Source organism: Haliotis cracherodii, unplaced genomic scaffold, assembly GCF_022045235.1.
Source record: "Haliotis cracherodii isolate W230 unplaced genomic scaffold, xgHalCrac1.p SCAF_7, whole genome shotgun sequence".
Taxonomy (NCBI): Eukaryota; Metazoa; Mollusca; class Gastropoda; order Lepetellida; family Haliotidae; genus Haliotis; species Haliotis cracherodii.
In genome coordinates this window covers 59354220-59380884 of record NW_027266330.1, presented here as the reverse complement: position 1 = coordinate 59380884, position 26665 = coordinate 59354220, and the positions used below count along the sequence as shown (strand labels likewise).

At 40.3% G+C, this 26665-nt stretch overlaps 1 protein-coding gene across 5 annotated transcripts in view; it reads left to right on the top strand.

Annotated features, from left to right (window-relative positions):
* Positions 1-26665, top strand: part of LOC139448285 (organic cation transporter protein-like) — a 54418-nt gene that overhangs the window by 12126 nt on the left and 15627 nt on the right. For 3 of the 5 annotated variants that reach the window (XM_071229826.1, XM_071229827.1, XM_071229829.1), the window contains exon 2: positions 25487-25944. In XM_071229826.1, coding sequence (XP_071085927.1) covers positions 25648-25944 — 297 coding nt within the window. In that variant the 5' untranslated portion in view covers positions 25487-25647. Of the gene's footprint in view, positions 1-16736; positions 16890-18527; positions 18572-25486; positions 25945-26665 lie in introns of those variants that run through there. The other 2 variants (XM_071229828.1, XM_071229830.1) reach the window with 2 other exon arrangements.

Genomic DNA, 26665 nt, shown 5'->3' with positions numbered 1-26665 from the left:
AACTGTCCCGAATGCTACATTCTTAACAACTGATAACACGCCTAAGTATAAATCAAATGTAAAATCGTGTTCCTTTTGTTTATATTGTGTGGGTAGTGAGCATATTGATATTGTTGCCACTGTCAACGCGCATGTGTTGACGGGGAAATTAGCTCAGATTGAAGACGAAGAATACGTTGAGTCCAAACTTTTTTTTAGTCGGCAATAAAACAAAATACAATTAGAAATATGTCGAGCGGAGATTCCAACTCAACAAGTACAAGTGAAGTCGGGCAAGCAGGCGTATCCTACTCGCGGCTGTACATGCAGGTGCCGTCGGAATACCAGACTAACTAACAGTTGTTGTTGCATTAGGTGTTTAAGAAGTCGCCTTCTGCCTAGGCAATTTCGGCTGACCTGTCCCTCTTTGGGACTCCTGTGTGTGAGAAGGGTTCACATATCTATTGTGATTTCGGTGTTCACATATTTTCTGTTTTTGCATTGATATGATTTCTATTTTTTTATATTGATATGATTTCATTTTTATTCTTGGCTGCTCTGTTTATATACGTTCGAGCAGCTGTCCATCTCTGAGAAATAGAGTTAGTTTGGCCTTCGCTATTGCATCTCTTGGCTTTAGGAGATCTATGACACATAGCGGATCTAACTGCAATTCTTGTTTTAACCTAGCCCGGGCTGGGGCATGGTCTTGACATTCTAGTAACAGGTGGTCAATGGTTTCAGCCTGATTGCAAGATGAACAAACCTTGACATAGTGCTTTTTGTGACCAAGTCTGAGGCGTGAGATAGCAGTTTCAATATTCCTTTCATTTGAGTATGAGTTTGGCTTTTGTTGGACCTTGGGTTGAATTTTGTATAGCCATCTGCCGATCTTACTTGCGTCCCATTGGGCTTGCCATCTTTTTGCTATGGAGGCTTTGATTTTGCTTTTTATCTCTAGTTTACTAAAGGGAATAGGCTGTATATCCGCTTTGTCTAGAGCTAGCTTCGCCAGTGAGTCTGCCTTTTCATTTCCATGAATATCTATGTGAGAGGGGATCCAACACAGCTCCACCTGTTGCCCTTGGTCCGATAGTTTTGTATATTCGTATAGAATATTGTTGACTGTGTTTGGCCTGAAGTTTGAGTTTCTCCCACTGATGGCCTGAAGTGCACTTAGCGAGTCTGATAGGACTAACAGTAAAGATGTAAACATATATATACACTATTGGACAACAATAGACAGACAAAGAGACAATAGCGTTGCCCTTGACATGGGGCTTATGGATGTGATTACAGACACGGCCCGGGGAAAATGGATTAAGGCTATAAATGTCATACTGTGAAATGCTGTGTTAGATAAAGGTTCAACTGACCGCCGTTACGCATGGATTACATCATGTTAAAATAGTTCAGATGTCCTAAACGATACTGTACAAAAAAGGGTTGTTGTTCAGAAGCTACAATTCTTTAACATTGCGTTGTCCAGAGTGCAGTTAAGTCACTCTGTGACACCACTCTAATGGAGGAGTCGTGCTATTCCTTACTATCACGTGGCCAGGAAATCGTACTCAGACACTGATCGCCCGGTACACTCTTCTTAATATGAACGTTTAACCTATTCGAGCTTAGAAAAAAAGTGTTTTTTTTGTCAGAGGAACCACTTCGTGTAGGCCTGCAGAGTTTCAATATCAGTCATGTATGCGAGTAAAGAATCGTGATGTAAAAACCAATGTTTCAGCATTTATAGCGCCATATTGTGTTTCAAGGCTGTTGTTTGTATTTCTTGAGGTCAGAGGGGCGGTTGGGTAGCCTAGTGGTAAAGGCGTTCGCTCGTTACGCCGAAGTCCGTGTTCGTTCCCCACATGGGTACAATGCGTCGGACCCGTGAAGATCCGGGGTAGAATAGGTCTTCAGCAACCCATGCTTGCTGTAAAAGACGACTGTGCTTGTCGAAAGAGGCGTCTAACGGGATCGGGTGGTCAGGCTCGCTGAATAGGTTGATGCATGTCATCGTTTCACAGTTGCGTTGATCGATGCTCATGATATCAATCACTGGATTCGATTACTTACAGACCGCCGTCATATAGCTGGAATAATGCCGAGTGCGGCGTTAAACAACAACCAAAAAAAAAACATTGTGTGAAGTCAATTTCTGGTGTCACAGGACGTATTGCTGCGATATTGTCTAAAAGCGGCGTAAAACCATACTCACTCTCTCCTGACGTCAGATCGACAATCTACGTAAAACATTCGATTCCACCCTTACGGGTTTACTTACTGAGTCATGGTAGAATTGATGCAAAAACTGTTTTGAATGTTAGATTTTATCTTAAAGATTTGTATTCTGATGCATTTCAGTTAACACGGGCCTCAATTTGGTACGTAAATATTCTTCAGGACCACATTTTAATAGGAAGGGGTGCGTAAATGTTTCTCTGGCCTTTATTGCCGGCAGACACGCCATTGCAGCATGCATATTTCATGCTCCAGGGATTTTACACTAATGCGCACATCCAACAATAATGTCCATATGAGGTGAGGTGAAATGGGGTTTAACGTCGCGTCCAAACGTTTTGCACGTGTGTGGCTGATTGTACTAGTCCGAACTGATGCCGATTTATAGTGCTAGCCCATTGAGATACCATGGCGCAGTTAACATAAATACCCCACTCAGACACAGTATACTGACTCCGAGCCGACCAGTCCTTGTTTTAGCCCCCTAATGCCGAGCGCCAGACAGGGTAACAATCGATATGACGAGTTCCTCCAGTAAGTCTTGTTGGGTGATCCAGGTCATACTGTTCACCTTTGAACTATTGGATTGACCCGGATTATTGCCTCTGAATTAAACCCAACTGACACCCATTGCCAAGTGGGTCCCTGGTTTGAATGTTTTGAAACCAGATCCCCCCTTTTCCAAGATAGGGGGGTTTAAAACATACCTTTTTGAATTTGAGTGACGTGTATTGTTACATATATTTAATAATATTTCGGTATTAACGCATTGCAAAGGCTTACCATTGAAATTCGAGGTTATTCGAATATATCAATGTTAGAACAAGTCATATCTTTCCGCCAGTGTCATGAGTCTGTCACGTGATGCCAGCTATTTATATATCACCGTTGACACGTGAAGTCAGTGTTGTATAAAGCCTATCACGTGATGTCAGCAGGTTTTATAATCGTGCTGTCACGTGACATCAGTCAGCGGTTCAATATCGATCCGTTTCTGATATATCTACTCTATTAATCAGGTTTGTTAACAAGCGTGCTCATTTCGCTGCACATCGTAACACGCGCCAAAATATATGAAGACAACTTTCCCGCTACGTCATAAAAATAACAAACAAATGTGTTTATTGAATGGATACCCATATACTTTATCGTTTGTGAAAATGTTTTACTTTCACCGACGTTATGCCTGAGCGAGAAAAACTTCAAATTATTTGTTTTCGGAAGGGACTTTATTAATGGAGTCATACCAACATGGCATTGACAGCGAGCATCACAGCAGCTAACGTCGTAATGTCAAGCGTTGTTCATGTAAATGGAGAACTGACAGTTTTCAAAATTTGAATTAGTCAAAATGGCATGAGAAGCAGAAGGTGGTTGAGAAGTATGTAAGATTATTATACTGTTGGAGACAGGTTGTTGGGGGACACGTTGGCCTAAAACTGTTAAAAACAGGATTTGGAAATGTGGCGGCGGGTACTCGACGTGTAATGTCGGCACAGGTGTCGTCTGAAGACACAAGGGAGTTGGAGCAGCTCTGTGGACAAGTGTGTCACTCCTGGCTCTCGTTTGGTCAGAGGATCAGTTCTTCTGTATAGTGAGTGAGTGAGTTGGGTTTAACGCCGCTTTTAACAGTATTCCAATTATATCACGGCGTGTCAGCTTAATGTGAGAGGAAAGCCCGAAATGATGCAGGTCTCAGACGTTTACCACTTCGGTGAAACCCACGAGCACGGGTATGGTGCTGAAACCTAGAAACATAATCGGGGCGAACCGGGATTCGAACCCACAATCATAGGTTTCTGGCGTGTTCAAGGGACGCAACTCTGCACACAGCGAATGGCGGCGCCTTAGACGACTGGGCCACCTTTGCCCCCTTTTTCTGTATAATTCCTAGCTGAAGCCTCGTTCCTATGGCCAGACATTAACATTGTATTGAGGTCCCACCCCGGCATTGTTCAATACGTGAATGGCGGTAGTCCGAAGTGGGCAGAGCAATGGCCCCGTCTCACTACAACGTATAGCAGTAACGTATGGCGACGTATGAGAATTTTTGCCAAAACGCCGGCAACGCTGAAACACGCTATGGATAAGTTAGGCGTAAGTTGTATACGTTAAAAGCACGCTTGTGCGTTGTAGTACGCCGAGGCTTAAAAAACAGTTTTGTACATGCATTTTCGGCGTATGGGAACGTATGAAGGTATGAATTATACGTTAGGCATACGTTAGAGGTACGCTCTTCATACGTTTACATACGCCAGATATACGTTACCCATACGGCCCGTTTTAGGCGCCTTTCCCCTACGCTGAGCGCGCTAGTCATACGTTATTCATACGCCGGCCATACGTTGAACACGCCAGACACACTCTGGCAATACGCTTTTATACGCTGTCATAAGTTATGTATACGTCAGTGATACGCTACTAATACGTTAGACATGCGTTACATATACGGTAAACTCTCGTTATGGATGGGGCGTTCGGGTAGCCTAGTGGTTAACGCGTTCGCTCGTCACGCCGAAGACCCGGGTTCGATTCCCGACATGGGTAAAATGTGTGAAGCCCATTTCTGGTGTCCCCCGCCGTGATATTGCTGGAATATTGCTTAAACCATTACTCACTCTCGTTATGGATACGCTATGGATACGCCAAAATCATGGTTTTTCGATGAAAGCTCGACGTATGACAATGTATTAACTGTCTTTTACACGCTAGGTGCAAGTTACTCTGAAACCTTGTGACAGGGCGATAAACAACGCTACAACCTGCATTCGTGGAGACCGTGCATGAATTCGGAGAACATGCGTTTAGCGCGGGTCCTGGTGGAAACTAAATTCACCGCAAGTCGTATACATTCTTTTCTCTGAAGTAAGTTCAGTATCCCCCACCCCAGTTGTTAGTTGGTGGGAAACTCGAGCCCCCGTCTAACAAAATGTGTGGCAAGATAGAACCACACCATGGTTTCTACATTGTCAGGAGTTTTAAGGGAGGCATTTCTTCTTTCTAGATCCCCTTTTTGAATTATCTTTTTGTGTCGCGTAGGACGGGACCGGTAGTTTCGCCATTAATTTACGCTTTGTATTCAGAAGTTTATTTGCCATATCAAAAGTTTTATTTCTAAGAATATCAACATTTCTTTCAGCATCTGTTAGCTTTCTGTTTAGGGCTGCTCTTATATTTTTTAGACTTTGGTTGCGATATTCATCCGCACAGTTTTCCGGGAGGGCCTCTTTACGATTCTCGGGGCACGGGTGGCCCAGACGTCTAAGGCGCCGTGGTTTGATGTGCAGAGTTGCGTCCCTTGGGCATGCCAGAAACCTATGATTTTGGGTTTGAATCCCGATTCGCCCCGATTATGTTTCTAGGTTTGTCAGCACCATACCCGTGCTCGTGGGTTTCTCCGAAGTGGTAAACGTCTGAGACCTGCATCACTTCGAGCTTTCCTCCCATATTAAGCTGACATGTCGCGATATAACTGGAATACTGTTAAAAGCGGCGTTAAACCCAACTTACTCACTGTACGATTCTCGGTCTGTTTTGGGATGGCGTCGCGTAAAATTCCCCAAGTAGCCTATTTGGCAAGGGTAATAGGGTGCGACAACTGCCAGGGCCAGTTTCGGTTGGCCACTTACGGTGCACCAAGCTATGATAGTAAAATAAACTTTGTAAGAAGCAAGTCAATTATCTGAACAACGATGACTGTTTAGAAAATTTTCAAATATACCGGTATGTTATGGAAAGTCGAAAAAGTGGAGGTTAAGAAAAAACACAGAATATTAATCTTATTTTTAAGCCCATTGAAATAGTATTCGATTATCTGGTAGTTTATGGTGGGAAGAAATCTATCTGATTTAGGATGGATTTTTACCTTCCAAACGATTAACAACTCCTTGTATTTCTTTTCGTTGATTCGAGTTGAGCGTGTTGTTCAATTTCGGCCATTACTTGCTTAGAAAGCTTTTTGAAAGCTTCAAGCTAGTTTTCGGAACATAAATTTTAATGTTCAAAATTCTAGTATATCTAAATTTTAATTCTTCAATTTACACTTAAAATTGTTATTCGTGTTTTCAATTTAATCCCGACCTTCGTCAAATTCACTTTTTTCATTCACACATCCCTCGGGATGGGCGTTTTGGTCATTTATTGGAAGATCTACAAGATTAACTAATAATGATATTTCTCGTAATTAATTTATTCATAAATGGATAGAAAATGATTAAAAAATATAAGTTATGTATGTTATGTTTTATGAGGTCTGGATTTGTTTTTTGACATTCCTACACGCCAAGATATTTTCGTTATCAAAACAGAAAAATTAAGATAATGAATGTAAACAAGTTTGTTTTACCTTCAATATGCCGATTTGACTCATCATTAGCGTTTATTAATTCCACTGAAATGTATACCAGATCTAAAAGCATACTCTTCTTGTTCAAGTTAAAAGTTCAATAGGTGATGAGTTCAGTTCAATATTGCCATACGTATTGTCTTCAGGCTGAGCCATGTTTTACCGATACGACCGAGGTGGGGTTGTTTGTTTGTTTGTTGTTTAACGTTAAACCCAACTCACTCACTTTACGATTCTCGATCTGTTTTGGAGTGCCTCACTCACTCATTCACTAGACGTAAATAACGTCAACGTCATTTAGAAAATAGTTCAGCTGCTTCCGGCAAAACGTGCATTTATGATCTGTAAATGCAAGTTTTTGTGCATGTATTGAATATAAATTAAAGTTGAGCTCTCGACCAATCAGAATTTCCACAATGTGTGTAACAAATTCATTTTGTAATGATATCACGCTCGTCTCGTGATGTCAGCCAGTGTTATGTGACGCATGACATGTGATGTTAGCTGCCATGCAGAACGCGAGGACTCAGTGTTTTGATGGTTTATTTAGATAACCCGAATTGTTCATCACCTGACCCGCTTATGAAGAGCCAGCCTATGATAAATCTGAGTGACAAGCTGTTTTAACAATGAAGACATAAATGACGTATATTCCAAATTCTCTTGTTATACCGAGGAGCAAAAGAAAGTATACCGAATTTTTTTCTTTGCGTTATTGAAAATTGAAACAACTGTCTATCCCTGCAACAGTTTGTAACCAGTAATCTGTGGCTGGGTAATCTTGTGTAAAAATAAACTGGTACAATGAAGGTGAGGTGAGGTGAGGTGAAATGGGGTTTAACGTCGCCTCCAAGATTATTGCACTTATATAGCGACGTGCATGCACGTGTGTGTGTTTGTGTGGCTGCTTGTACTAGTCCGGACTGATGTCGATTTATAGTGCTCGCACACTGAGATACCATGCAGCGTCTTTCTTGCATGAAATGATTCAGAGAATATGCCTTTCTTGCATAAACCTATCGTCAGAGTAGGACAGATCTTGCATAAACTTATTTTGTCGGGGTATGTTCTTTCTTGCATAAACTTATTTTGTCGGGGTATGTTCTTTCTTGCATAAAACTATCGTCAGAGTAAGGACAGATCTTGCGTAAAAGTATTTTGTCAGAGTAAGTGCCTTTCATGCATGAAATGATTCTCTCAGAGTATATGCCTTTCTTGGATAAAACTATCATCAGAGTACCTGCTTTTCTTGCATAAAATTATCTCGGTAGAGTAAGTGCCTTTCTTGCATAAAACTATCTCGTGAGAGTAAGTGCCTTTCTTGCATGAAACTATCTCGGTAGAGTAGCTGCTTTTCTTGCATAAAACTATCTCGGTAGAGTAAGTGCATAATATTGCTGGTTACGGTGCGACGTGACATAAGTGTGTAATATTGCTGGTTACGGTGCGACGTGACATAAGTGTGTAATATTGCTGGTTACGGTGCGACGTGACATAAGTGTGTAATATTGCTGGTTACGGTGCGACGTGACGTAAGTGTGTTATACTGTTGGCAGTGGCGTCAAACCACAATCACTTGCTATGAAGTTTAATGAGAATAGAGGGCATTCTTCGTGCAAAGTTCCTCGTGCTTTTTCAGCGCAGAATACACACTATTAAATGTAGTTAAACTATGACTTCTACGACTATGACCGAGTATTAACTAACTAAAGTTTAAGTTAAGCCCCTAAACAATACCGGAACTTCTGTTGTTCCTATAATTTACTTTGATGATAGAACAATAAGACGTGGGATTCGAACCCAAAAAACATGCCTTCAACTTTGAAAAGTGATTCCAATGATAAGGTTCCGGGTTCGCGTGGTCTAACCTAACCCGTGAAGATCCGGGGTAGAATAGGTCTTCAGCAACCCATACTTGCCTTAAAAGGCGACTATGCTTGTCGTAAGAGGCGACTAAAGGGATCGGGTGGTCAGGCTCGCTGACTTGGTTGACCATGTCATCTATCGCAATTGTTTATCGATGCTCATGATTTCAACCACTGGATTGTCTGGTCCAGACTCGATTATTTACCGGGGTCATATAGGTGGAATATTGCCGAGTGCGGCGTTAAACAACAAACAAACAAACAAAACTTTACACAGCTCACAGCTCACACAGACTTGAATCCTTTATCGGTTAAAAAGCAAGCGGGGACTCAGCAAATACTAATGTAAAGTTTTCCACGTTCGGTGGGACCTGACTGGACCTCAATCAGTGAGAGAACCAGTGTAAACCTCGGACACTGTCAGATGGTATTCAGTGACTGTGGTGTTTGTGTACTCTCTCGCCACTGCTTGTTTACCCTGCCCTCACAATACCCCGCCAAGAAGCACGTGTCACGGAACTGGGGTAGTCACGTTTTGCTAAACCGTGAACTCGCCGCCACCCCCCCCCCCCCTCTCTACCACCCACCGGCGAGTGCAATTAAATTTTAAATATGCTCCTATGCCTTTTCACGTCAAACCTGAGTCGTCAATGCTTTGTCAATGTTCATGAATCTTGTACATTTAATTTGTAATCTTAGTGGAATAAACAATTTTTTTTTTTTTGTATTTACATGTCTACATACAGGTCAGTGCTGCAATAACGTGTATTGTTTTTGTTTTATCCAAGATGGCTAACGAACAACGTATATAACGAACTGATTCCTCGGGTCTCGTGTAGCTCGTTATATCCATTTTCTACTGTATGTCTGTATTCGACTAAAACATGACAAATGTGCGTCAGCTGTCACGGTAGGTTTTGGAAATATATAGGTACATATACTACTGAGGCTAATCTATCCTGTGTGGAAATGTCATTGTAAATATATGGGCATATTTATTTATTTCAACAGATTTGAAATACTGATACCGATAATGATAAATTTTAGCTTGATATATGATACAGCTAGGAGTGGCGTCATCCTACGGCGTGCCAGAGAGGGCACTGAGGACTGGTGTGTGTCTTTGTGTGTTTGTGTGTTTGTTTGTATGTGTGTATTTGCATGTTTGAGTGTGTGTTTGTATGCATGTGTTTGTATATATGTGTGTGTGTGTCTGTTGTGTGTGCGTTTATGTGTATTTGTGTGTGTAGTTTGTGTGTGTAGTTTGAGTGTATTTGTGTGAGTAGTCTGTATGTGTTGTGTGTGTGTGTGTGTGTGTGTGTGCTTAGTTGGTGTGTTTCTCTGTGTTTGTAGCTTTTATGTGTGCTTGTGTGTGTGTTTGTGTATGTGTAATTTGTGTATGTTGTGTGTGTGTGTGTGAGTGTCTGTTTTGTGTGTGTGGTGTGTGTTAGTTTGTGTATGTGGTAAGTGTGTGAGTGTCTGTGTTGTGTTAGTATGTGTATGTGGTGTGTGTGTGTGTGTGTGTGTGTGAGTGTCATTGGTGTGTGTTGTGTGTGTTAGTTTGTGTATGTGGTGTGTGGGTGAGTCTCTGTGTAGCGTGTGTGTGAGTGTCATTGGTGTGTGTTGTGTGTGTTAGTTTGTGTCTGTGGTGTGTGGGTGAGTCTCTGTGTAGCGTGTGTGTGAGTGTCATTGGTGTGTGTTGTGTGTGTTGGTTTGTGTCTGTGGTGTATGTGTGTGAGTGTCTGTGGTGTGTGTGTGTGTGTGTGAGTGTCTGGATATGTGAGTGTAGTTTGTGTGTGAGTGTCTGGGTATGTGAGTGTAGTTTGTGTGTGGTTGTGTGGTGCGAGTTCCTGTGGAGGGTGCCCTGGGTCCCACCTTTTGTTAACAACGTATTTACACAAACGCAAATGAAATTGATGCCCTTTGAAAAATAATATTATGTAAAAGTCAGTTCATGGAGTCTGTTCTTGTTACATCACACTTATCGTTTGATTAGTCAACCCTAACAACACATTAGGAGAGAGGCTATGTACCAGTGCAGTTGAACGTGATGATAAATAAGGTTTCATAGTGTTTATATTTACTGATGTATAATCAACAGATCTCCACATAGCATGACGTACGTCATATTCCAAATAAGAATTTAAATATTTTTGATGGCTTGCATAAATAGTGAGTTCATTAAACGTTTTGAAACAGTTATATTACTTTTGAGCTTATTATTACCGCTGACACATCTGTCATCTCCCATTGTTCCTACGGCTGCATGGCGGCGACTGTTCTCGGGAATTATTTAAAACATATGTATTTAACAACTTTGCACACAGTTGCACATGGACTCAAACATTTTACAACAACATTTATTCAGTATCGGTTGAACAAGCTAACAATTTACAATAGGATAGGAGATAAAATATGACTTCATGATCCCAAGGGAAATTCATATTGCATAGTTGATTGATAAGAAAAAAAGAAAGTATATGATTTTATATATGCACATTTGAAAATAAGACACTTACTGATATAACCAGAGGTAAAACATGTAGAGCATTGAACACAGTTACTTCAGCACATTGTGCTATACAATGGAAGATACTACCGTATTGCCCCAATTAGATTTCAGAACTTTAATAAAGACCGTTTCCTGCCGATGTACCCTTTGCATAAATGTAAAAAAATGGGATTCGGTAATTTAGTGATTTGCCAAGTTGTCATCATTAAACAGAATAGACATACGAAAGATCGACGTGGAACACTGACGTCAAATGTGCCACAATTGAGTTGCGCCCCTTAGAAATGTCAGGATCTTATACCTACAAAGGATAATAATTTCTGTCATGGTACCAGTAAAGTTGTTTGTTTCGTAAGTGTAGCGCTTACCAATTTCCCAGTCAAATTTCAATCGTGCCTACTTTATACTATCAAAAGTTTGAAGAACAATGTTTTAAATTTAACAATGTAGAACAATGTTTTAACGGTAATAAAAATAAACCGTCAATGTGTGATTTTGTATCAAAATGTAAATATGAAATGTAGATTATGTAATGAATTTAATGAGACTGCCCAACACATTTTCAGTGGATGCCCAGCTTTGGCACAGACACAGTATCTCAAGCGACATGATGGCTCGATCATTTTATTACCGTCTTCGACATGCTATGGTACGACCCAGAACATGTAGAGGGCGTCATAGAAAATGATAAATACAAAATTCTTTGGAATAGGCCCGTATACAGCCTCAGACATATTCAGGCCAACACACCTGATCTTGTCCTTTTATAATAAATCAAATGGAATCCTTTATTTTTTTTAATTTTCTGTCCCTTTTGACGCCAATGTGATTGACAAGATTGAGGAAAAACATGGCAAATATGCAGACCTCGCTTTCGAAATGTCACTCCCCATTGTTATCAGTGCCTTAGGTTTGGTACCTCCCAATCTGTTGACTGACATTGGGAGGGTACCCCAGTTTGCTACCAGGAATACAGCCCGTCTGACAATCTGGGTAATGCAGAAGGCAGAAGTGTTGGGAAGTCTTCACATTCTCCGAAAAGTTCTGGGTGGGTTTGACTAGGCAGCGCTTCCCGGGAGAAGTCCATTTCGCTGTCCTGGGCTGCGTGTAGAGGGGGCAAGGACCCTGAGCTGATGATGAGCCTAACAAGCCTGATTGTGCCAGGATCACCCAAACCCTCTTTGCTGCATTTTTTTAATCTTGATCTGTACATGGTGATGATGATGACGATGATGATGATGATGATGATGATGATGATGATGATGGAAAATAATAGCTAGCTCCCTTCCCCATCTGTGTACCCACCTGGGATATGAAATAGTAGCAACCAGTGAGCCGTGTCATATTTATATCTGGGCATAATGATTCTGAGTAAAATAAAACTATCAACTAGACTGTACGACAAGAGGCTCTTAGGTGTCGACATTTCACAGCTAAAGCTGTGCACTCGAGCGTGGTCTTTCTACGAAGATTTGAGATTTGCTTTACATATCATACAAGCTTTACATATCATACGAACTATACACATAACCCCAGCTTTACATATCATACTAGCATTACTTATCATCCCAGCTTTACATATCATACCAGCTGTACATATCATCCCAGCTTTACATACCATACAAGCTTTACATATCATACCAGCTATACATATCATCCCAGCTATACATATCATCCCAGCTTTACATATTATACAAGCTATACATATCATACAAGGTATACATATCATCCCAGCTTTACATATCATACAAGCAATACATATCATACAAGGTATACATATCATCCCAGCTTTACATATCATACAAGCTTTACATATCATACAAGCTTTACATATCATACAAGCTATACATATCATCCCAGCTTTACATATCATACAAGCTTTACGTATCATACAAGCTTTACATATCATACAAGCTATACATATCATACAAGCTTTACATATCATACAAGCTTTACATATCATACGAGCAATACATATCATACAAGCTATACATATCATCCCAGCTTTACATATCATACTAGCTATACATATCACCCCAGCTTTACATATCATACCAACTATACATATCATACCAGCTTTACATATCATACAAGCTTTACATATCATATAAGCTTTACATATCATACAAGCTACACATATCATACAAGCTATACATATCATCCCAGCTTTACTTATCACCCAAGCTTTACACACATACCAGCTATACATATTATACCAGCTTTACATATCATCCCAGCTTTACCTATCATACTAGGTTTTCATTTAATAGAAGCTTTATATATCATACGAGGTATACATATAATCCCAGCTTTATATATTATACTAGCTATACATATCATCCAAGCTATACATATCATACAAGCTATACATATCATCCCAGCTTTACATATCATACTAGCTATACATATCGTCCCAGCTTTACATATCATACTAGCTATACATATCATCCCATCTTTACATATCATACTAGCTATACATATCATCCCAGCTTTACATATCATACTAGCTATACATAATTATCATCCCAGCTTTACATATCATACTAGCTATATATATCACCCCAGCTTTACATATCATCCCAGCTTTACCTATCATACTAGCTATACATATCACCCCAGCTTTACATATCATCCCAGCTTTACATATCATCCCAGCTTTACCTATCATACTAGCTATACACATCACCCCAGCTTTACATATCATACTAGCTTTACATATCACCCCAGCTTTACATATCATACTAGCTATACATATCATCCCAGCTTTACATATCAGCTGGGGGTTGTCAGCTGATTGCCTTATACTAGCTATACACATCACCCCAGCTTTACATATCATACTAGCTTTACATATCACCCCAGCTTTACATATCAGCTGGGGGTTGTCAGCTGATTGCCTTATACTAGCTATACACATCAACCCAGCTTTACATATCATACTAGCTTTACATATCACCCCAGCTTTACATATCAACTGGGGGTTGTCAGCTGATTGCCTTATACTAGCTATACACATCACCCCAGCTTTACATATCATACTAGCTTTACATATCACCCCAGCTTTACATATCAGCTGGGGGTTGTCAGCTGATTGCCTTATACTAGCTATACACATCAACCCAGCTTTACATATCATACTAGCTTTACATATCACCCCAGCTTTACATATCAGCTGGGGGTTGTCAGCTGATTGCCTTATACTAGCTATACACATCAACCCAGCTTTACATATCATACTAGCTTTACATATCACCCCAGCTTTACATATCAGCTGGGGGTTGTCAGCTGATTGCCTTATACTAGCTATACACATCACCCCAGCTTTACATATCATACTAGCTTTACATATCACCCCAGCTTTACATATCAGCTGGGGGTTGTCAGCTGATTGCCTTATACTAGCTATACACATCACCCCAGCTTTACATATCATACTAGCTTTACATATCACCCCAGCTTTACATATCAGCTGGGGGTTGTCAGCTGATTGCCTTATACTAGCTATACACATCACCCCAGCTTTACATATCATACTTGCTTTACATATCACCCCAGCTTTACATATCAGCTGGGGGTTGTCAGCTGATTGCCTTATACTAGCTATACATATCACCCCAGCTTTACCTATCATACTAGCTTTACATATCACCCCAGCTTTACATATCAGCTGGGGGTTGTCAGCTGATTGCCTTATACTAGCTATACACATCACCCCAGCTTTACATATCATACTTGCTTTACATATCACCCCAGCTTTACATATCAGCTGGGGGTTGTCAGCTGATTGCCTTATACTAGCTATACATATCACCCCAGCTTTACCTATCATACTAGCTTTACATATCACCCCAGCTTTACATATCAACTGGGGGTTGTCAGCTGATTGCCTTATACTAGCTATACACATCACCCCAGCTTTACATATCATACTAGCTTTACATATCACCCCAGCTTTACATATCAGCTGGGGGTTGTCAGCTGATTGCCTTATACTAGCTATACACATCAACCCAGCTTTACATATCATACTAGCTTTACATATCACCCCAGCTTTACATATCAGCTGGGGGTTGTCAGCTGATTGCCTTATACTAGCTATACACATCAACCCAGCTTTACATATCATACTAGCTTTACATATCACCCCAGCTTTACATATCAGCTGGGGGTTGTCAGCTGATTGCCTTATACTAGCTATACACATCACCCCAGCTTTACATATCATACTAGCTTTACATATCACCCCAGCTTTACATATCAGCTGGGGGTTGTCAGCTGATTGCCTTATACTAGCTATACACATCACCCCAGCTTTACATATCATACTAGCTTTACATATCACCCCAGCTTTACATATCAGCTGGGGGTTGTCAGCTGATTGCCTTATACTAGCTATACACATCACCCCAGCTTTACATATCATACTTGCTTTACATATCACCCCAGCTTTACATATCAGCTGGGGGTTGTCAGCTGATTGCCTTATACTAGCTATACATATCACCCCAGCTTTACCTATCATACTAGCTTTACATATCACCCCAGCTTTACATATCAGCTGGGGGTTGTCAGCTGATTGCCTTATACTAGCTATACACATCACCCCAGCTTTACATATCATACTTGCTTTACATATCACCCCAGCTTTACATATCAGCTGGGGGTTGTCAGCTGATTGCCTTATACTAGCTATACATATCACCCCAGCTTTACCTATCATACTAGCTTTACATATCACCCCAGCTTTACATATCAGCTGGGGGTTGTCAGCTGATTGCCTTATACTAGCTATACACATCACCCCAGCTTTACATATCATACTTGCTTTACATATCACCCCAGCTTTACATATCAGCTGGGGGTTGTCAGCTGATTGCCTTATACTAGCTATACACATCAACCAGCTTTACATATCATACTAGCTTTACATATCACCCCAGCTTTACATATCAGCTGGGGGTTGTCAGCTGATTGCCTTATACTAGCTATACACATCAACCAGCTTTACATATCATACTAGCTTTACATATCACCCCAGCTTTACATATCAGCTGGGGGTTGTCAGCTGATTGCCTTATACTAGCTATACATATCACCCCAGCTTTACATATCATACAAGCTTTACATATCACCCCAGCTTTACATATCAGCTGGGGGTTGTCAGCTGATTGCCTTATACTAGCTATACACATCACCCCAGCTTTACATATCATACAAGCTTTACATATCACCCCAGCTTTACATATCAGCTGGGGGTTGTCAGCTGATTGCCTTATCTGGGAGGAAGCCTTTGTGTTGGTTTTACCGAACATTTTGATTGTCATATGACGACCATTGTTTGACATGAGTTAGTTAGTTTCGCTTCTCAGGCACGTGGAGTTTATGACGCTTAACTGACCACTCAGCACTGATCGACTCAGGGAATTGTGACATCGGCCAACACAAGCAGGAATCAATATGCAACTAGTTTCGTCCACGTGACCACTACGTGACACAACACGTGTCAAGGTGTGAACCTTATATAACTGTCAAATTGTATTCTTTCCGCATACCATGAAACCTATTTTCCAATTTTCTGTTATGTACAGAATAACCTCTTGAAAAGCAGCCATGACATAAATATGAACTGCCTGATTTCATATTGGTTATTGTGTCCCGCCCGTCCAACACGCTTGAGTGCCACTCGTGCCGGTGTGTCGGCTTGTGTGGTGTGAAGTCTTGCAGAACGAATATGTTTGAGGTATATGTATGCGAGTCAGGAAACACATAGCATAGCTACGTGTAGTGGTTCGTCCAGTGGAATCGTTATCATACTTTGTAAGCTGTACTTTAGCCAGACGTAATCCCACACGTTCATTTATCAACAATAAGTGTCTAATCTGGACGTTCTGCACTCCGGACTGTCGTCAGATTGTGTGGTACCTTGGATCATTTTACCGTGTAATTTACGGTAAGTTGTTCTAATCAATGCTGGGAGTGGGCAGTCGGCTAAGACGCTGCAATTCGCGTCCTTTGGCACAACAAAAATCTTTGATTGTGGGTTCGAATCCCGGCTCGCCCTGATTATGTTTCTAGGTTTGTCAGCACCATACCCGTGCACGTGGGTTTCACAAAGTGGTAAACGTCTCAGACTTGTATCACTTTGGGCTTTCCAACCACGTTAAGCTGACACGTCGTGATATAACTGGAATACTGTTCAAAGCGGTGTTAAAACCAAACTCGTTAACTCTCATCAATACGCTTCGGTAAAATATTGGTTGTTGCTAAAAGACCCATGTACTCGTGTAACAATACATTGACAGTTATGAAATCCGATTTGGTCAGATTCCACAGTATGCAATGAAGGTAATATTTATTTAAACGTAATTGGCTTAAACAATTTTCCTAAGGATCCTAAGATAATTCGTTTTTTCGGATATTTGGTTTTCTACATAAAGGTGCATAATGTAGTTATTTGTAAAATCGGGGCGTCACGGGTGGCCCAGTCGTCTAAGGCGCCGCAATTCGCTGTGCAGAGTCGCGTCCCTTGGGCACGCCAGAAACCTATGATTGTGGGTTCTAATCCCGATTCCCGAATCCCGTATTTTAGAAATGAGTGGCTAATTCTGTATGTACAGTAAACTACGGTTATAACGAACTCAAAGGGACCGCTAATTTTAGTTCGTTATAAGCGTATATGCATCCTATATTCAGCAAAATGCCCAAAAGACCAGTTTGTTCTATCCATCAGTTCGTTATAAGCGTGTTCGTTATAAACGTAGTTTACTGTAATTGTTAACACACACGTCTACGTGATGCTGGTCGCTGGAGAATGTTCACATACCAGAAGTGATAATGTCGAGATCTTTCTAATCAGACGCCTCGCTCGAAAGTTACCATTCTGATCAGAGCCGCGATGTTGAACAGACGCCCTGCTCCGCTTTCACCAGCTGACATTACCGGTCGGTAATAGAAGCTGCAATCAACTCGACAGTAATGAATGTAGATGTGTCACACTTTTGGTCAGATTACACAATATGAATGAACTCCTAATTTCAAAAACATTTTCCAGTAACTGAATATTTCGATTGAAATAATACTCGAGATTTCTCACTGCCCTCTCGCTGTCACTGTCTTCATGAGTAATGGCGGCGATGCAGTTCACAGCGGCTACAAGGCAATATGAAAGTAGTGAGTGAGTTGGGTTTAACGCCGCTCTTAACAGTATTCCAGTTATATCACGGCGTGTCAGCTTAATGTGGGAGGAAAGCCCGAAGTGATGCAGGTCTCCGAAGTCTCTGACATGAACATATCGTACAGACAAAACAGTTGTTAAATTATCTTAAAAAATAATAAAAAGGAGCCCAGACACTCTCTTCATATTCTGATACAGCAGAAATCTAGACTTGCCAAACAGTATAGACTTGCATGGGCTGTATTTGATATATTTGTTTCAGGGTCTGTAAGTCAGACTACACTTCTGTGAAACCCACGAGCACGAGAATGGTGCTGACAAACCTAGAAACATAATCAGGGCGAACCTGGATTCGAACCCACAATCATAGGTTTCTGACGTGCCCAAGGGACGCAACTCTGCACAGCGAATCGCGGCGCCTTAGACGACTGGGCCACCCGTGCCCCCACAATATCAAAGTAACCAGTAGACATTGATGCAGTACATCAAATGTTTCCCGCAAATACAGTAAACTACGTTTAAAACGAACACGCGTAACGAACTGACGGATATAACGAACTGTTTTTATAGTCCCATCTATTTGCTGTATACAATGTATATGCTGTACATATACGCTTATAACGAACTACGGTTATAACGACCTAAAGCTAGTGGCCCTTTGAGTTCGTTATAACCGTAGTTTACTGTAGCTGAGGAAGGAAGTGTAAGCATAGCAATAGGATGAGAGGGAGGGTTTAAAGTACTAATTGTTATCAAGCATCTTTGTTGTATGATAGTTTGATACAGTTATGGAGGGGGCACAGGTTTTCAGCCAATGACAACAGTTGTGCCGGTAGCTTTAGGCCACGCCCCCAAATCGGTTTGTTTTGGAAGCCGATTACGGAGTGTGTGATTTCAACACCTTCACTTGGACATTTAAATACTATCCACTTATAATATTATTTTTGTCTCTCTGGGATATGTTATTGTATCCCGAAAAACTAATATTCGCAACAAACTCGCAATAATTATTTCTTTTGTACTTGCTAACTCACTCACTCACTCACTCACTCACTCACTCACTCACTCAGTTATGTACGGTTCCGTTTGGTTGTAGAAGAATTACCTCCTGTTCAGATGTGAAATATATCAAGAAGAACCGATGTGCTACATATAAATAGCGGGCTTTGGGGTAGCTTAGTGGTTAAAGTGTTCGCTCGTCACGCTGAAGACCCGGGTTCGATTCCCCATTTCTGGTGTCCCCTGTCATGATATTCCTGGATATTGCCAAAATCGACGTAAAACAAAACTCACTCACTCATCACATAGTTTGCACATCGATTTTTCGATTCACACCACAAAAAAACGAAAACAGTCCACAGTCAATCCTTAATTGTATATATTCCTGTAACAGCATTTATACAAGCCGTACGACTTGCTTACCAATCAGGTCCGTGTGTAAATTACGAAAATGTAAATGTGTGAAACCAAACGGTATGAATAATACATTGCTTACATAAAGTATTTGAAACAAATCTGGTTTCAACTTTGCATACCGAGCTGGCACCATACATATGGTTATGATTGAATGAGTGAGTTGGGTTTAACGCCGCGTTTAACAGTATTCCAGATATATCACGGCGTGTCAGCTTAATGTGGGAGGAAAGCCCGAAGTGATGCAGGTCTCAGACGTTTACCACTTCGGTGAAACCCACGAGCACGGGTATGGTGCTGACAAACATAGAAACATAATCGGGGCGAACCGGGATTCGAACCCACAATCCTAGGTTTCTGGCGTGTCCAAGGGACGCAACTCTGCACAGCGAATCGCGGCGCCTTAGACGACTGGGCCACCCGTGCCCCCGTATGGTTATGAAGACAAATAATGCCAAAGCTCTCATACCAAACCCTTTGTTGTATTCTCCTTCCGTTTTAAACTAATCAAACACGTCCCCGCTTTCAGGGTAAAAATAGCCAGAACACCGAGGGTGTACCATCCCCGTAATATTGGGTACGCTTTTCCCACGTGACTTGAGGTGAATGCATGACACATTTTTATGGATAACAACTTCTTTATTTCTTTGCAACGACGTTTAAGAGCTACTTCTTGCTTCTTCATCAGCTCTGAAACGTCGTTACAAAGAACAAAAGAAGTTCTTATCCATAAAAAAACCCATGCATTCACGCTCGTCCCACGTCTAAATGCCCATTAAAGACTTCATGAAGTTAGGTGTTTACAAAATTTAAACTTTTTTTGGAAAGTCATTCCAACGGAAGTAAACATGCGAAATATGTGTCGAATGTAAGCATCTTTGAAGGCGGGGAATTGGCACAAAATGGGTCCTCGAAATTCTTGAGAAATACCCGGAGCCACAGTTAGGACATGATATGACGGAAAATCAAATCGGAGAACGTTCTCGCTCGCACTGTATAGTGATGAGTATGTACTCCTGTGAAAGCGAAGAAAGGTCGTTTTCGCACTGTATAATTATGAGTTTGTACTCCTGTGAAAACGAAGAAAGGCATTGTATAATTATGAGTACGTACTCCTATGAAAACGAAGAAAGGTCGTGTTCGCAGTACATAATAATGAGTATGTACTCTGTGAAAACGAAGAAAGGTCGTGTTCGCACTATATCATATTATGTACTCCTGTGAAAACGAAGAAAGATCGTTTTCGCATTATATAGTAATATGTATGTACTCCTGTTAAAACGAAGAAAGATCCTTTTCGCACTATATAATAATGAGTATGTACTCCTGTGAAAACGAAGAAAGGTCGTGTTCGCAGTATATAATAATGAGTATGTACTCTGTGAAAACGAAGAAAGTCGTTTTCGCACTATATAATAATGAGTTTGTACTCCGGTGGAAATGAAGAAAGGTCGTTTTCGCACTGTTTAATTATGAGTTTGTACTCATGTGAAAACGAAGAAAGGTCGTGTTCGCACTATATCATATTATGTACTCCTGTGAAAACGAAGAAAGATTGTTTTCGCATTATATAATAATGTGTATGTACTCCTGTGAAAACGAAGAAAGATCGTTTTCGCACTATATAATAATATGTATGTACTCCTGTTAAAACGAAGAAAGGTCGTGTTCGCAGTATATAATAATGTGTATGTACTCTTGTGAAAACGAAGAATTGATCAGCTAATGATGCCTTATGGGTATTGAAGGCACTATTTTTGGACTCAAATTCCTTTTACACAAGTAAGGTGACAGGAGTTACCTCCCTTTAACGATACCATTCCTTGTGGTCAGGTTTCAGACAAGGAGCCTAGAGTTGCAAACCCGAAGCAGCTTTTAGTGGGAAAAGGCTATTGGGGGTGGGTTTGCACTTTTTGGAAAAGCGGGTAGTGGTTTAAACATTTTTTTTTCTCTCGAAAGTACAACAGATCGGAAAAAGTGGCTCACATACTAGTCTCTCACATTACTGACATTGCTGAAATGTCACGCACAGAGACTATGAATTCTATGTATATTATATTAAAAATAATGTAATATATGTACATATTTATATACAATAATTCACGCATCCATGATGTATAATGTATATATAAATAATGTATATATACCAACTACGATATCTATACCCATAAAATAATAAACACTCAATGTCCTTTAGAAAGTGGTCAAATGTAACAGATGTTATATTTCGGATAACACTTTCACAGTAAAAAACTGATTCTCGTACTTTTTGAGGTTCAGTCCCGTCCGGGATTCGAACCCACACTGCCAGAGTGAGGCACCTCATCGCCTGCACACATAATGATGTGACTTTATCTGTATATTACCATATAAAATGTCTCTTCATCTGGTATTCCTTCTTTTTGTTAAACTTTATTAAAATGAATTGTCTTATGAAATAACAACTAACACATTCTAAGAAATAGTAAGAGCTATTTTCAATCGAAGAAGCACAAGAACACGATAATCAGGTATAAAGGCATACTTTTAAGAAAAAAACCAGGCATTGTTAATTGCTCTATCAGGTATAAAAGCATACTTTTAACTAAAAACAGGCATTGTTAATTGCTCTATCAGGTATAAAGGCATACTTTTAAGTAAAAACAGGCATTGCTAATTGCTCTATCAGGTATAATGGCATACTATTTAGTAAAAACAGGCATTGTTAATTGCTCTATAACACGTATAAAGGGATACTATTTAGTAAAAACAGACATTGTTAATTGCTCTATAACACGTATAAAGGGATACTATTTAGTAAAAACAGGCATTGTTAATTGCTCTATAACACATATAAAGGCATACTATTTAGTAAAAACAGGCATTGTTAATTGCTTTATAACACGTATAAAGGCATACTTTTAAGTAAAAACAGGCATTGTTAATTGCTCTATAACACGTGTAAAGGCATACTATTTAGTAAAATCAGGCACTGTTAATTGCTCTATAACACGTATAAAGGCATACTATTTAGTAAAATCAGGCACTGTTAATTGCTCTATAACACGTATAAAGGCATACTATTTAGTAAAATCAGGCACTGTTAATTGCTCTATAACACGTATAAAGGCATACTATTTAGTAAAATCAGGCACTGTTAATTGCTTTATAACACGTATAAAGGCATATTATTTAGTAAATCAGGCACTATTAAGTGTCACTATGTTGCAAGTAGGGACATAGTGATGTAATCCTTGACATAAGTTCACCTTCTCAGGTCCAAGGTGAGCGTAAATATACAGCGATAGAACGCTCCTTGACATACCACTGTGATGCAGGTAATTGTGTTAGAAGTTCTGGATCAGTTATCTTCAAGTATGTATTGCCTGAGGACTTGCTCACGCCGTCAGTCCACTTCATAGCGTCGTGTCAAGTGCAAGGTAAACCGATTGTGTTTGTGTGTGTTCTCGTTAAAGTTGTGTTTGTGTCCTAGTCAGAGTTTGTTTTTAAAGCTTAACAGACATACCTACAACTCTCCATGATAATATACATATTTTCTCCATAATGATATACAAATTCAGAGTACAAACGATCGTATTTTAGATGATATTCTCCGAGCCTTTAGGTACGACGACACTGGGGGAAGAGTTTTCACGAAGTCCCCTCCTGCAAGAATGGCCACCGTTAGGGAATTTCAAATTTTGAGGGGCGGTCGGGTAGCCTAGTGGTTAGAGCTTTCGCTCGACACGCCGAAGACCCGGGTTCGATTCCCGACATGGGTACAATGTGTGAAGCCCATTTCTGGTGTCTCCCGCCGTGATATTGCTGGAATATTGCTAAAAGCGGCGTAAAACCATACTCACTCACTACAAATTCTGAACTATTTCTATTGGTCAAACATCAAATTGAATTTCCAGTTTAGAATACGATACGCTTGCTTCCGGATTTGCCCATAAAAATTTAAAATGTGTCTTAATCTTTAAACGTAACTCATAAACATGAAGTCAACAGTGTTTTCAAGTTCCGTTTAACTGTCAACATTTTCTGGCTGTTGCACATCGCAAAGACGCCAAGTCAAATAAATTAAAACTTAATTGTAACTAATTAAACAAAAGGGTGACCTGGAGTAATAGTCATTGTATAGTGAACATATGATGAACTATCACTACTAATTAAAAAATCCACAGTATTTCCTTCTTTATGGGACATAGTACAGATGGAAACGGACAACAAATTCACGAAAGCACCGTGTTTAAAAAATATATTTCTCGATATATGTAAATATATTGTCAGGAGACTGCAACACGACTCAAAAAGGTCGCTATTTGATGTCTTGTCACTTTGAATTGATTTAGTTAAGATAATTGTCAAAGAACTAGAAATCTGATAACTGCAGATTGTCGTCTCCCGAAATGAACAGCTGATCATGGTAAACACGTTTGCTGAACGATCTATGATTGTACTCGTGAAAAATTCCCCCTAAGGGCGACAATGAACAGAAATAAATACAAAAGAATGAAATTCGTAAGTTTGTTTCAGTTGAAAATGCTCATTATCCTATAATATACACATATATTTTAGATATTCGCTGTGGAATAATTAAGCGTATTAATAATTAATTGATAATAATATATTATCTAAATGATCTCGTAACATTAATTGCATCATAATACGTGACACAAATAACGAAGAGCTAATACAGTTTCCACGGTTTGACGAAGAAATATCTAGGATAGTTAGCAAAATCTCAGACGCCTAAAAATGGCATTTCTGTTGGACCAGGGGAGGCCAGAATAATCCCTGAGAACATTCCGATATCGCCATCTCATGAACAGCCCTTGCAGAATCGTGGAATAAAGCTATAATATATAGCAACTTATTGAATTACATATTACCAAGTAAATACAAATTGTTAATCATACAAACAGAAACGGATCACTCACATTTCCTCAGTGAATTTACATATATTTATGTTATTATGTTAAACCATAATTGGTATTTGATGGATTGTTACAAATTGTCAGACGTTTCTTTCCCAACACCATTTCAGTAAGTATCTAGTACAAAAAGAAAATTTAAAGAACACCCACAAATGGGATGTTGTTTATCCACCAGCCATAACAGATTAGCTATAGACATTTGGGTGTCTTTTATGTTATATTATGTGGTGTGTTTCCGACATAATTATTTTTAATGTTCATGGCAATTTGTCAAATATGAAAGCAAATGCCATCTGCAATTTACTGAGAAAACACTATGTGAAATGCTGATAACATCTATGTAAAATGTATGTAAGTCATTAATTGTTTGGGTAATAAGTAGGCATCCCCATGGGCACCAACTGTGCCCCCCTTCTTGCAGATCTGTTTCTTTATGCATATGAATCAGAATTTATGCTCTGATTGGCAAAGTCAAAACAAGGTTATTTAGCAAAGTTTAACTTAAACTTCAAGTAAATCGATGATATCTTGGAATAACTATCAAATAGCCAATTCCCTTGCACTGTTCTACCCACCTGAACTAGAAATAAAGGAGACCAGTGAGACCGCCTCATCTGTTTCTTATTAAGATTTATGCATAAAGATTCAGGGTGACAAAACACTCTCCACAAGACTGTATGACAAGAGGGATGACTTCAACTTTCCATTAGTCATCTTTTCCTTTATGTCGAGCGATTTTCCTGCAGCTCCAGCCTTTCGAGGTACAATATCGAGCATGCTGTCCGATGCAATTCCCTATATTGACGTGTACCATACATTCAGATGAACAATTGCCTTGCCTTTGCATGTGTTTTTATGACGAGTGCCGGGTATCCACACCTTTTCGCGAACACCTGGTGTCATCCCAGTTTGAGAGTGATTTACAAACACATGCTCATGCTATAGTCGGAATCGTACAATCGACTGTGCTTTTTGCAGAGATCTCTTACAAATATGGAAAGGTTTTGTCGGTTTTATTAGCAATTCATATTTCTCTTTCAGTCAAGATGCAAAGACAATGATTGGATGCTCCCAGTTCTGCGCCGTACGTGAAACTCCCTGAAGTGACGGAAAGTGCTTCATACCTGGGGCTTTAACCACCATCCGCTGACATACTCATCCCCTCATCTCTCTCACATTCCGTGGTTGTCAACGTCTCCAACATGCACGTGGAGGAGATTATTGAGGAGATCTGGACATTTGGACGCTTCCAGAAGATCATGCTGGTGACCGTTCTGGGTCCACGTGGTCTCCTAGGATGGAGCATGCTGGTGATGTCCTTCACCGGAACGATACCAGATTGGTGGTGCCTGCCCGGCCCTGAGGGAGGTAACCATGGTAACCATTCCAAACATGGCAATGTCAGCTTCGACAACACAACGTTTCACAAGTGCTACACCGACGGCAATGCCACGTGCAGGCGCGTGTACAGCGACACCTACAACACGATTGTTAACGAGGTGAGTTATTTTTGTTACTTGATACAAAACGATCCTGTGTTTTGTTGGTCGTAGTTTTTCACTCCGTTGTTCATCTGTTTTTTCGAAATACTCTGTTGCTTGGTTTTGCATCTCCACTAAGACGCTTCTGTCCTCTTCTGTTCAGTCCAGTTGTTGACCTATTCATATTCAGAAACCCATGCTTGCCGTAAAAGGCGACTGTGCTTGTGGTAAGAGGCGACTAACGGGATCGAGTGGTCAGGCTTGCTGACTTGGAATACAAATACGGAAACGTCATAGAACAAACCAGATGACGCCACTATTGAACGTGACGTCACCTATCCCTATCCTATGACGTCACCTAACAACGGGCGTGATATTGGCCCGTCGTCAAGCAATATGAGGGCATTATCAAGTTACAGTGGCCCGCCGATTTCTGATAACATGCTGGCGGTTTAATGATAGTTCTATCCTTTTTAGCTTTAATGAACATGAGTATGACGTCACCTAACAACTGGGGTGATAATGGCCCGTCGTCAAGCAATATGAGGGCATTATCAAGTTACAGATGCCCGCTCATTTTTGATAACATGCGGGCGGTTTAATGATAATTCTATCCGTTTAAGCCTTAATCTATTATTTAGGCAAGGTTCTGTTCTTATATCTAATGTATTATTCTGTTATGTACGGACCGCCTCCCTGGTCTAGTGGTAGAGCGGAAGGTCAGGGGTTCGATCCCCGG